This window comes from Populus alba, chromosome 5 (genome assembly GCF_005239225.2).
Source record: "Populus alba chromosome 5, ASM523922v2, whole genome shotgun sequence".
In the NCBI taxonomy this organism is placed as follows: Eukaryota; Viridiplantae; Streptophyta; class Magnoliopsida; order Malpighiales; family Salicaceae; genus Populus; species Populus alba.
In genome coordinates this window covers 22,592,916-22,607,613 of record NC_133288.1, presented here as the reverse complement: position 1 = coordinate 22,607,613, position 14,698 = coordinate 22,592,916, and the positions used below count along the sequence as shown (strand labels likewise).

The window sequence follows — 14,698 nt, the reverse complement described above, 5'->3', positions numbered from 1 at the left end:
AAAATTGTAATCTGTCTAAAGGGTTTTATTAAATGGGCTTCTTTTTCGTTGGTTTAGGTGGAGCAGATAAGGCATCACCTCCCCACCCCACAAATCTAATTAAGCAAGTCCTTTATTAAGCACCATATATTTACAAATTTTCATTTCATCAAATAAAGTGTGCTGAAGAATTCAAGCAAGGACGAGCCTTTTTTTTTTATATAAAAAAAAATCAAGTGGTATTTTTAGAATATTTTTACATATTAAAATTAATTTTTTCCCAAACTGGTAGAAAACAAATTAATTACGCATTAGGATAGAGGGAATTTTTCACTTTTTTATAACTTGAAGAAAGGTTATTGATTGAGGAGCTTGCTTAGTTTAATTAATAAAATTTATATATATAAAAGTATAGAAATTGATGATGTCATCAATTTTGTATCGATTAGAAAACGAGATCTTAGTCGATTATAAGTATAAAAAATATATATCTCTCCAAGAGATATTTTTTAAAATGATAAAATTCAATATGTGGTTCTAGTTAGGCAATCTCTTATGGGAATTACCATTTACAAGTGTGAGCACATATTACTATATATTGATGTCATAAATATAGAGACATCAACCATTTGCGACCACCCAGACTCCTTGTGTTGGGAAGCTATGATGATGCAACCAATCCTACATCAACTAAGAGACTATAGTCTTAGTCACTTATAAATCATAAAAAATATTTTTCTCTTTAAGATGGGCATTTTAAAAGGATAAAACCTACTATATGATTTCGTAGAGTAAACTTTTTAGAGAGTTATATATTAAATGCGGGTGTGAACACACATCATCATTAATAATTAACTAAAAATTATACTTAAAAGCATAACGAGAGTCATCTTATGTAAAAAAATATTTGGTTAAAAGGATAAAAATAAAAATAAAAAAATAATTTTTTTATATAATTTTAGAATGAATTTAAGTTTTTTTCTTAAAAAAAAGAGAGAGAGGAGAATTGTCCTTAACTATTCATCTATTTTAACATGAGACAATAAAATAATATTTGGTTATTATCTCATGATAGAAAACAAAGATAAGATGTTTATAAAGATGTTTTTTTTTTATATTTCTTATTTTAAAGTACATCATATAGAAATATTTAATTTTATGTTTTTATTTTCATTGTCTTTTATCTCTTATTTCTCCTAACAATAACTAGATGGTATCTAACTACGAATGTTATATATATATAAGAAGACTAAATGATTAAAACGTGGAACCTTGTCTCTCTTTCCCCCCCCCTTCAAGTTTTCAGTGAAGATGCCTTCTAATCATCTCCACATGGGATGATTCGACACTAAAGTAAGACTATATTATACACCCATCATCGATAAAAATATGTATGAACACGTACGAACTCCTAATTAACACTCTTTTTTTATGAGAAAAAAAACTTCTTGGGCCGCTAAGCTTCATACATACTACCACCGTTTTGCAAACGAATCTCGTTAGTTATAATTAAAATCTTATCTCCTAGCTAGCATAACCCAGGACGTCAGAGGCAGAAAGGGTTCGAGGATAAGTTCTTCCAAGCTTATCTGTCATGTCTGGTCTAAGTTCTCTCAGTGTCTCGTAAGTCCAACAATGGTGGATTTTAGTTAATTGATCGAATATTTTGGTTTTAATAAGAGAGTGACCCTAGTTCTCAGAACACAACGTGGTCAGGTTGGAGCTCTGGATGTTCAGTTCTAACGTTTGTTAAACTAATAATTAACATGGTTGACATTAGAGGACTCTAGTTAGACTTTTAGGTATAGTTTTTCACTTTTTTGCAAGTGAGCTTTCAACTTCCATAGGTTTACTCAGTTTTTTTTGGTCGTATACAAGCTCTCTGTATGCCACGAAGAAGAATGGTCAATTGCTGGCCAGAAGTAGGCATGCCATCTCATCTCTCAATCCATCCAATTACTCGGTGCCAGCCAAGGCTTTTGTCTGGTGTAGAGAGAGGGGGAGCTGATGGTTCTAAACCAGTCATAAATCCACAACTCTTGGGAGTTGGCAAACAGCTCCAGGCAGTAGTTGTATTGGATAGGACATGCATTCCTTGGATTTATATTTAATTCTTACCAACATTAAACAATTACGATCAACACATTTTCTGTCTAGCCATCATTTTTCTGGATTTTTCATTCAAACCACAGCTTTTTATAAGCTTCCATGATTTCATGTTGACTACTATATCGAGTCACGCCGATTTTTTTAATTAGTGTTTGGTTATATATATATATAAATATATAAGGAAGTTGGGATAGAAACACATATTCTCATATTTTCTTTATTTAAAAAAAAACTACAAAAAAACTTGAATATAAGATTTTTTTTATGTCGATCTTAAACCAAGTTCTCACCACTAATTGTATATGTGCTGCATATTATTTGTGAGTTAATTATGAGTACATTTGCATAATTAAGCAAATTGCATGACCTCGCTAAAATGAGGGAAATTCGAGCATAGTGAGGGGAGATTCGAGCATATCTCGTAAGAAAAAAGGTATGAACTAGAAGATTAATAAAACAAATCGAACCAATTATTGTCATGACAATGAGCTACTGCATCACAAATGCCAAAAAAGAGAACGTGGGACGATGAACTGTCAAAAAATGTATCTTTTCCAAGCCTTTAAAGGTGGCTAATTGACTATTATTTGATCCGAATGATGCATCAATCTGACTTTTTTTTCAAGATTTAAAGATACATGTTCTATCTTTTGATCCATTAAGTTCAAAATTATAATGTTTGTTTAAGGTTTATTTAATTTTCATGGAAGTAGATTGAGTGTGTTGACCCGAATTTCATATATATATATATATATATATGAGAATTTAATTCTTGAAATTGATTATTTATCTTAAAAGTTAATTAAGAAATTAACTAATAAATGACTGTAAAAGTAGAAGAAATCTTTTTATTATTGAGAGTTGGTATAGTGCTGGTCCTATTTACAAGTGGCAGCAAAATTTTTCCTGTGTGTTGTATGTTTAGGTAGGTAGAGAAACAAGGGACTTGATAGAAGATTGCAACGAATTTATGCAAGTGTACATTATTAGATGCCCTGAACTGGACTTCTTCTAATTCTTTCATATATATCATCAAAACCCACATGTTTTTTTCTCCAACCCCTGCACGGTGATATTCCACCCAGGGACAGAGCTAGAATTATTTGTTAGGGGGCCATAATTAATATAATAAAATATAATATTTATTTTACTTTATTGTACATGAGATATAAAAAAACCTGTATAATTTAGTTTTATTCAAATAACTTACTATAAACATATAATGATATTTTTATGAGGTAAAAGATTTGAAAAAATACTAAATTGAGTCAAAGCAACGAAGTTAATTTCATCTTTATAATACATTCATCACTTTAATGGTGGTCTTTATATCTATCAAATATAAACATACAAAGTATATAAGAAATATTAGCTAAAACGAAGCATTATTTATGTTTGATAAACTTTGAAATAAAGCAAAAAATAATAAAGAACTATTCTCACTAATCAACGCGGGTTCTTTGTAAACTGAGGCGCATTGGAGTTGCTCAATCATAACTTTAACATTACACATTGGAGTTGGTTCACTAGGCTGCGAGTTATTAATATTGTTTTTGAAAAAAATAATTAAATTCTTCTTATTTTGTTCATGGTTCAACCTAAAATCAAAAAATATATCATGAGAAAAAATTGATAATTTTGGTGATTCTGCTAAAAAAAAACATAAAAAAAATCAAAGTATAATCAAAACAAACCAATGAAATATATCTAATTAATTAAAAAAAACACTATAACAAGAATTCAAAAAACAATTAGTAAAAATTAGCAAATCTAAGAAAAAAATAAAGCAAAAATGGAAGAATTATATAAAAAAACCTCATCAAATTATTAACAAACATCTCAAAATAAAATAAAAATAGATTTTAAATTTAAGTTACCTTGTTTTGTTTAATGAAAAATAAATTAATTGATGGCTCTATTTCAATTTTTTCGTTGAAAAATTTTACTTATAATTTATATTTATATTTTTGTTTTTGACTAGCTGCAAAATTTATTGTGCAAAGTAATAAATTTATATTTACAGAATTTATATTAGGGTACGTAAATTAATTTTAAAAAATTTCAAATTGAAAAATCGCACTTAGTTACAGTAAAAAAACTTATTTTTGTAGAATGAAAAACCTCATCCACACTTAATTAACTAATAATATATATATATTAAAGAACTCTAAAAGGCGTGGGGAAATCACTGTAGCTTCCCCACGCCTTTTAATTATACTGAATATAATAACAATAATAATTATTATTATTATATATAATAATAATTATTATAATTATAATTATATTATTATATTATTATTTTTTTTCTCTTCTGTAGCAGTTTTTTATTTCGTTTTTTTTTCTTTTTTTTTCTGTAGCCTTTTTTTGCCTTTTTTTTTTTCTTTTGTTTTTTTTTTTGGAGCTTTTGTTTTTTCTCATTTTTGTTTCTTTTTCATTTTTACATGTTTTTTTTCTTTTCCTTTTTTTACTCAAAATTGAATTTTTTTTTTCTTTTTTTTTAATTTTTTTTCAAAATTATCTTTACTAAATTTTTTTAAATACTGAGCTGGTTGAAAATTTAACTATGTAGCTTTTTTCTTTAAAACATTGTTGATTGCTATAATATTTTCATACATTGTTTTTTTTTTCTTTTTATGATTTATTTATTCTTTTCTTTTTCAAAATGATCTTGGTAGATTTTATTTTTTTTATATTAAGTTGGTTGAGAATTTAGCATTGTAGTTTTTTTTTTTTTTTTTTTAAATATGGATTGCTACAGTGTTACCATTGTATGGTTTTTTTTTTGCTCCAGTGTTTCCCCACATAATTTTTAAAAAAAATTATCTTTATCAAATTTATTTTTTTCAATATTGAGCTGGCTGATAATATAGCTTTAGCTTCCCCCACATGTTTTTTTTTTATTTTTTTTTTCTAAAATTTTCATTTTTTACATAATTTCTTTTTTTTTTAGAATTATTTTTGTTGATTTTATTTTTTTTGCTATTGAGCTGGTTGAAATTTTAGTTTTTTTGGTTTTTTCTTTAAAACACTGTAGCTTTCCCCGCGTGTTTTTTTTCTCGCTTTTGTTTCTTTTTTTTTTACATTTTTTTTTCATTTTTTTTACCCAAAATTGAATTTTTTTTTAAACAAATAGTCTTTGTCAGTTTTTTTTTTTTTATATTGAGCTGGTTGAAAACTTAACTTTGTAGCTTTAAAAAAAAAAAAAACACTATGAATTGCTACAGTGTTTCCCCTATATGGTTTTTGTTTGTCTGCGGTGTTTTTCCCACATGTTTTTTTTTTAAATTATCGTTGTCGAATTTATTTTTTCAATATTGAGTTGGTTGAGAATTTAGCTTTACCTTTAGCTTGCCCCACGTTTTTTTTGTTTTTTTAAATTTTTCCCAAAATTGTCTTTCTTCTTTATATTTTTTTTTCATAATTATTTTTGTTGATTTTATTTTTTTTACTATTGAGTTGATTGATAATTTAGTTTTTCTAATTTTTTTTCTTTAAAACACTAAATTGTTGCAGTGTTTCTCTACATGGTTTTTTATTAAATAATTTTTTTTTCAGAATTATCTTCGTCGATTTTTTTTTTATATTAAGCTGATTGAGAATTTAGCTTTGTAGTTATTTAAAACACTGTAGATTACCACAATGTTTTCCCACATGATTTTTTCCTTGCTACAGTGTTTCCCCACATGTTTTTTTTATCGATGTTTTTTTTCCAAATATGTTTTTTGTCAAATTTATTTTTTTTATACTGAACCGGCTAACAATTTAGCTTTTTTCCTTAAAACATCGTTGATTGCTATAGTGTTTTCCCATATGTTTTTTTTTTTTGTTTTTTTTTAAATGGTCTTTGTCGTTTTTATTGTTTTTTTATATTGAGCTGGTTAAAAATTACAACTGTAGATTTTCTCATGAAACACTTTAGATTGTTATAGTGTTTCCATGTATGTTTTTTTTTCCTTTCGTTTTTTTTTATATTTGTCAAAATTATCTTTATTGATTTTTTTTTAATATTGAGCTGATTGAGAATTATAGTTGTATATTTCCTCACAAAATACTATAGATTGCTACAGTGTTTTCTTAAATGATTTTAATATTTAGCTGGTTGAAAATTTAGCTTTAACTTTCCCCACATTTTTTTTTTCATTTTTTTTTTTTTTTGCTTTTTTTTCTTCCAAAATTGTCATCTTATTTTTTTCATTTTTTTGTGTTTTTTTTATAATTGTTTTTATCGATTTTTTTTTAATACTGAGCTGGTTGAGAATATAGTTTTGTAGTTTTTTCCTTTAAAATATTGTGGATGGTAACATTTTTTTTATATGATTTTTTTTCACAAATCCATAATAATACACAAGCATGCCACAAGCCCGCGGCATCGCACGGGCATGTCATGCCTTTTACTAATATATTTACTTATTAATATATTATATTATTATAATTATTATATTATAATTATAAATATAAATATTATTATATTGTATTGTATTGTATTATATTATATAACTATTTTTTTTTCTTTTTAATTTTTGTTAATGAATTTTTTTGTTTGATTTAGTTTGTTAATGTTAATTTCTTTTTTTTAGTTATCAGATTTTCATGATACGGATCTCGGGTTTGATGGATTAGCCTAATTTGACAAATTATTTTTTTCATTTAGTTTAGTTTGTTAAAGTTAATTTTCTTTCTATTTAATTATCAGATTTTCATACTTTCATGACACGTGTCCTGGGCTTGACGGGTTAACTTAGTTTGATGGGTTAACCCAGTTAATTCTGGGTAAACCCGTCATTTGTTTTTCTATTTAGTTATCAAACTTTCATGATGTGAATCCCAGGTTTTACAGGATAACCTGATTTAAAGGGTTAACCCAATTAATTCAATTTTTGTTCTTTTTCTTCATTAATTTTTTTGTTTTTGTTGTTTTTTTTAATCAATCTATTTAATTATCACACTTTTATGACACAACCTTATATTTAGACCCACATCCAATATTCTTGGGTCCAGCGTTGCAGCCAGGCTAACTTAAACTTGGGTCATGCAAGTTTATTTTTATTATTAATATTATAAATATTACTCTTAGGTCAGGCATTGCAGTCAAACCCAAGTTTTTTGGGTATAACTTTGCAGAAAAACCCAAGATTTTTAAATTTTTATTTGTTTTAATATTTTTTATGCAAAAAAAAATGACCCGCGGCATCGCGCGGGTCAAGTGTCTAGTATATATATATATGGGGGGGGGGGGGGCCTGCTTCCCCCCCCTCCTTATGCCCCTGATTCCACCCTAATTCCATAACTGCTACTGCCTGTAAGCTCTGTAATGCACCCTGTGTGCCATAATTGCATGCAAACACTTTCATCATTAGTTTTAAGTTTACAGTAAGTTATCGTTTTGAAATTAATGCCATTGAAATTATGTTTCTAAAAAATTTAAATATTTTTTATTTAAAATTATTTTTTTATATTTTTTAATTGTTTTAATATGTTGATGTGAAAAATAATTTTTTTTTAAATAAAAAATATTATTTAAATGTATTCTTGAATAATAAAAATATTTTAAAAAATAATTATACCATACCATTAAACATTCTTAATTAATTTATTAGTACAACGTGACTAATTTCTTAAGAATTCTAATGATTAACCTCGTAATAAATCCTTCCCATATGGGAAAGAAAGACTTGGAGAAAAGGAAGACATGAAAGTTGGCCTACAATACAATCCAAAGAAAGCCGGCATGTCAAAACCTCGTGTCTCCTCTCCAGTTGAAATGGAAACCATCACCTCGTTTTGCAAACCCACTTGGTTAAAACTAAAACTAAATGAACAGCTGGATTTATACGCGGATCCAGTTCCCCTTCCTCGTGCACCTTAGTTGTCCATGTCTTCCCTTTATATACTCCTCTTCTCCTTCCTTGTCTTCTCGCAACAGGAAAACATTGCAACTCCAAAATCCAGAAGCATAAAAGCATCACCAAAAACCACTACCACCTCGAGATGGCCGGCGTATTCAAGCGCTCTCTTTCATTTCCTAACAAAATCCCTAGCCGCACTCCATCAAAGCCACCCATCTCTTACCACAATAGATCCATTAGTCTTCCATGCAGATCACACCCCTTGATTTCCCAGCTCAAAAATGAGATCGACGAGCTCAAAACTTGGTCATCGAAGCTCGAAAACCGAACTTCTGCTTGGCTTTGTGGTGGCTTAAGTCGTCTTAAAGATGTTCAAGATTGTTTAGATGATATCCTTCAGCTACCTCAAACACAAGAATCTCTTCGTCGACAGCCTACATGGGCGGAGAAGATTCTTGAAGACTTTCTTCGCTTCGTCGATGTTTATGGAATCTTCCAAACATTAGTTTTGTCAGTTAAAGACGATCAACGTGCTGCCCAGGTGGCTATAAGGAAGAAAGATGACTCAAAGATTGCCTTATGCATCAAGTCTCGCAAGAAAATGGCTAAAGAAATGGATAAACTCGTTTCCACAGTTCGATGCATCGCACGATGCCAGTTTCCGGGATTGGATTCAGGCCTCTCTGTTGCTGATGCTGAGTTGGTTGGTGTTATTATAGATGTTATCGAAGTCAGCATGCTGGTTTCGGTTGCGCTTTTTAATGGAATCTCATTGTCATTTAAGTCAAGAAAACCGTCCTGGATTGGACTGAGGTTGCCGAAGAAGGAAAAGAAGGTTAAGATTGGTGAAGGAATCCAAGAATTTCAAGAAATTGGTGTTGAGAGCTTGTGGGGATTGAGAAAGAAGGGATATGAAGAGGTGAGGATGGTTTTGAAAAGGATGCAAGACTTGGAGGAGTGTATTGGTGATATTGAAACTAGTGGCCAAAGAGTGTTTAGGAGTTTGATTAACACTAGGGTTTCGTTACTCAATAGTCTCACGCAATAGAGAGAGAGAAACAAAAAAACAAAATACATCATGTAATTTATTTTTTACTTTATTTTCTCTTTTCTCCTGTTAATTTCTTCAGTGAAAGCAAATGAAAATTGTCAAAATTAATATCAAGATTTGAATAGAAATGGAATAGTACTGTACAGTCTTGAATATCATCACATCGTGCTCTGTTCTTAGATATTTGATCCTTGTTTTTCCTTTAAGCAAATAAAATAGGAAGAACCCCTGCCAGCAGAAATGATGGCGGCAAAGAATTTGTGGTTATTAATTTTGAATCAATTATTTGAGGGATATAATTACGTGAAAAAAAATTAAAGTAGTATTTATTCACTGTTTAAGATAAAATTAAGAAACAAACATAATATAAATGTATTTCTTATCTTAAAAATATAAAAATTTACTTTAAAAATATTTCGGAAACATGTTTATTTTATTTCTTCGCTTTCCACTCTTCATAAAAAACATTTTTTTCTTTATTATATCTATCTTTTATATCTTCAAATAGCATTAACCAAAATCTCTCTCTCTCTCTCTCTCTATATATATATATATATATATATTGTAATCAAGAAACCCATATACATGCATGTGAAGTTTAGCTGTATTGTAGCAGTGTCACGTTATTCGTTAGGCTAGCTTGCACCTCTGCGTGTCCAAATATTGAAAATGATTTGGTGAATATAGATGCACCATGTATTACATTTGACAACCATATGCAGTATGGAAAATTTAAATACAGATTGTGTGTTAAAATTAAGCTATTGATTTAATAACTTTATTTTTCATCTGTTTTAATTTAATTGAGATTTTTTTTTATTAATATGGGTGTCTAGATTAGCTTGTGCGCACTTCGACTAATCTCATGAGCCCTGAAGTTATCGATCATATAAGCCTCTAGTGACCATCATATTAGCAACCACAGAGTTCGAATTTGAAATCACAGGAAGAACAAACCTCTTAGTCTCAAACTCTTACCATTGAGCCACCTACATTAGATTTTAGAGTGATAGTGGAGATTTAATCTCTTAAATTTTAATTCTTTTGATAAATAATTAATTCCTCAATTTCTAGGCCATAATATTGGCATGCAGACCTTTTTTTAATCGATTTCACCAAAATCTCTAGCTTAAGCATGCTTGAAGCCAAAAGATGATGAAGAAAAACAGTGTTATAATTGTTGTAGACATGCCCTAAAACATGACATAGAGATAGAGAAGATTAACTTTGTTGTTACGCAAATAATAAATTGAAGACATGGAGATTAATAAGCATGTTACGTGCATAGGCTTGCACGTTGATGAATCCATTTACAAAATGAAGCAAAGCATCACATGGCTATATATTAATTAACATAATTTCATTATACATATATAGCTGGTGATTTTATTAGTTTTAATAATTATTGTTTAGCTGGAAAGCTCGTTTACTCTTCAATGCAATCATTCCTTCATCATGACTTTCGTTTCGAGTTAATATATAGAAAATAATGCATTATTATTCTTCCTATTCGTTGGCATCGCTGCCCTTTCTAGCTTGTTCTCGAGATTCAATGGCCTCCACCGGCATTGACAGCTGAATTTAGCTCAGAACTTAAATTGTTTTGACATCCCAACTAAAAGAAGAGAGCAAAAGGAGCTATGGGTGTGGTCCCTTGATCTTTAGTGTGCTAGGTTTATGCCTCGTGAAGGGGAGAAAAATGAACAAAAAGGTCTATGTAATGCATGCACGAACACTTATGAGGTCCATGATTACGAGTTTTGCAATCCTCAAAATAATTGAACTTCATTAATTGCTCATTACCTCTTAGAAATTATCGGGATCCACTACTTTTCCCCCCCTTGTAGCCAGCTAGATCTCATTTTTTTTCCAAAAGAGATTTTGGATATATCTTGGCACTTGTAATTTAGTTAATGAGTTTGTTTTAGATTTATTATATATTCATTCGGATAGGATGGTTACTTCGAATAATACAATATAACATGATCTCTAAATTGAAAAAAACCAATATTAAATTGATGTATTTTTAGTCTATGTTTTATATATATATATATATATATATATATATATATATATATATATATATATATATATATATATAATTTTGGTATAAAAATATAGTTATTTTCCTTAATTCACATTTACTTTTTTAAAAAAAAAATATCCACACAATAATACAATAACAAGGTGTTTATTTTGATTAATTTCAAACTACTCAATTACGAAATTAAATGTTATGGGCCGTCTCTCTACTTAGCCATACTAACATCAGCCCAAGCTCAATCAATGGGCCCATCTAGATTAAGCCCAAAAACAAATTCCTTGTTCAAATCCCGTTGCAAATGCAAAAGCAGTACTTGGGCCGGGATAGGCCCATGCGTTAGGTTACTTTACGTAATCATCCACATATACGCTTCAGTAATTCGATATAGAAAATTCATGATTTGAAATGTAACCAAGTTTTAAATTCAATTAATAAATATAGTGAGATTATCCAAATTTGATTAAGTTAATTTTAAATATTATGTTGTATAAAAAAAAAAAACTTTCTTTTAGCGTTGTGAGACCACTAACGTGACTCATTAATCAATCCAAGTACCTTTTCAAGGCAATTAATTTTCCAACTCGGGCATAACAAGTATTTTCAATAACACAATCAATTACTAAAATAATTAAATTGTAGAAACTTCAAGGTGGGCTTCCCAAGTGCGCTAATGTTTAGTTCTTAGAAGCACCATTATCCCCTCTCAAAACAAGAGTATATGGAGAGAATGTGCTTCAATGCTAGCTTAATTATACATGTACAAATGTGTGTCTATATTATTCGAAATTAATATACAAGAATTCATTTAACATTTTTTATTAAATTATTTTTTTAAATATAATATCAGAATCTTGATAATCAAACACTCACAAGTTTAAATCTTATTATTTTTATTTTAATTAATAAAAATTAAATATATAGTGGCATGAGTTTATATAAATTTAAAATTCAAATGATTTTTTAATTAAAAAAATATGTTAGAAAATAATAAATAATTATTCCTAAAATGACAATTTAAGCTTTTGGTTGAGAAATTTCTCCAAAATATATATGTGTGTGTGTGTGTGAACTCCATGATCAGATACCCAAGCAACTGGACCCATTTCATATTAGACCGTTGCAAAATTATCCTGCTTGAAGGCTTATCACCATTGTCTTGTTTGTGCAAGAAGCTCGTGACCTTTTCTTTTTTTCCCATCATCTTTCGTAACTTTTATTAAATGAGCACGTATTTTCCTTTTTAGCATAGATCGAAGACGTTGGAGGCGCTACTTGTCTCGCCTTCGAAAGGGAAACTGCCCATCAAAATGGGCCACTGGATGTTATTCTTGATAAGCTCCGGCCAGGTGAACAGCGTTTGCCGACAATATTTACTCCTTACATTTCACTCATCCATTACTGTAACCATTGTTAACTTTCAATGTGGTAACGTAGTATGGGAGGGGACCTTGCCCTCTAGCCGAACCCAAACCTAGAATCATGTGTGGGGGACAACTTATTTTCGAACCAGAACCCACGTTCGTATTTTATTAGGCATCATCAAAGGCCAAAAGTTGTAGCCTTTCCTAGGAATTAGGATAGGGTGGAATGCTGATAATGAGGACCATGCTTCCATGCCTAGCTGCTCTGGCGCCTTGGTTCATGGCATCTCACGCATTAAAAAACAAGGGAAAAGGAGAGACAATAGAGACAAGTTTTATCGAGTTGGATTTCCACTCCAACCTCCTTTTTAAGATCATGCATACAATCAGATTCAAAATCCCCATCATGAACGTGTCTCTTTTCCTTTGCCTGTCTTCCCGAATCCAAAACGCTCAAAAGGAGAACACACAGCATTCTTCATTTGGAAAGAGCATTATTCCCCTTCCCTCTCTTACCTTTTCTAACGCTTTGCATGGCTTTGCAGAGAATCAAATTGCCAGATCACCACTTGGACAGAATCACCCAATTGATCACTTCAAATGTATTCCCTCCTCCAGTGAACCAACTTACACTAAACCTTGTCTCATGCATCTTGGCATTTATAGACCTCTTTGCTCACTTTTTGCCAAAACAAAAATATAGACAGAGAGCCACCCACGTTAGTTTCAATCGAGTAAAGGGTTGAAATATTGTTCTTGTCCATTTAATTTCTTCATAAAGACACAACACTACCCAATTATGACTACTATTATGGCTTGATTTGAAAATAAGATCATCCTTTTCGGCTTTTCAAATCCTCTATGATGGATTGTGCGTAGCCTCAGGAGCTATGTGTGCGGAGAGGTGAAGTGTATAATTGCTCTATCATATGCATGGTATAGTCATCTGATAATTCTCAATATATACATTGGTATTGATGTCAAAGATGTACGGAATGAAGATCCATTGACCTTTATTCTCATGGGACCAGTGCCGTCACCTTTACCAATAAATAAATGATTGTTCGTAATTATTATATACACTCAGCATGAGCATATTTGTGCTTTCAATTCTTGTATAATACCGGGATTCAATGTATAAAAACGTAGTAGATTTCCAAGTGCATCAATAATTTCTTTTTTCTCTCTACAATGTTTCCAAGTGTATAAATTACTATTATATACATGTACATGTATACAGATGAAACTTTACTATATTCTAGATCTCTGATGAAAATTATTCATTGATCCCATTTCTTTGAAATAAAGCTGTGGAATAATTTTTCATTTGCACAATACCTTTTTCCCAATTGGTTTGTTCTCTTTCTTTGTTTTTTTTTTCCTTGAAACTACTTAAAATAAAATATAGTTTTGTTGTGAAAACTACAATAATAATGATGAATATTGCAAAAAATACAAAAACAAGAAAAACACTAATTTAATGTGTTTTGGCAATATATCTATATTCACACGAGTAAGAAGCTATATTTCACTATATATGTCAAATTATGGTTACATAATATGTATTTAAAGTAAATTGTAGTTGTACAAGAGGTATTAGTAATTTTCAATAATATTACATTTGCTATACCGTGCGAGCGTTGCTAGTGCACCCCTTACCTATCAATCATCTATGATAATACAACAATAATTTACATCCTGAAAAGATAGACGTTTGCTACTCCGCTTCACTCCGACATCTATTTACGAACTATATACTATAATAGGTTAATAATCTCCACTCAATCTGATAAATCAATATGGTAACCTACTTACTTAAAACCAAGTCCGAGTTAAGTTTTTTTAAAAAAACTAGTTCAGAGATTAATTTTATTAAGCTCAGGTGAGACCTAATCAGGCCGACCTAATCAGGCCAACCCAAAAGGATATTTTTTAATTATTGTCAAAAACAAAATTATTTTATTAAGAAAATGAAATCATTTTGGAATTGACCCAACAAATCTATGATTCGGACCAAATTTCATAACTATGGTTTAACAAGCAACTCTAACATCATGCCTTAAGAAAACCAAAAACATCATGGTATGATTAAACCGATAGTTACAAGACTCGATCAAGATTAGATAGATTAACCCTTGAATTAATGACTGTACCTGGATTTATTGACTTTTTTAATAATTTTGATTAAAATAATGTTATTCTGAATAAAAAATAAAATTCAATTGTTTTGAAAAAAAATTATTAATTAGGTTCCTTAGATAATGAGTTAGCTACTATGTCACCTCAATGTTACCGGGTAAATTTTCTA

General features: G+C 29.8%; 1 protein-coding gene across 1 annotated transcript; it reads left to right on the top strand.

Annotated features, from left to right (window-relative positions):
- The first annotated feature begins 8,076 nt into the window (after nucleotides 1-8,076).
- On the top strand, nucleotides 8,077-8,982 carry LOC118062259 (uncharacterized). Its single transcript, XM_035075990.1, has one exon. The coding sequence runs from the start codon at nucleotides 8,077-8,079 to the stop codon at nucleotides 8,980-8,982; it is 906 nt and encodes a 301-aa protein (XP_034931881.1).
- Nucleotides 8,983-14,698: the final 5,716 nt, after the last annotated feature.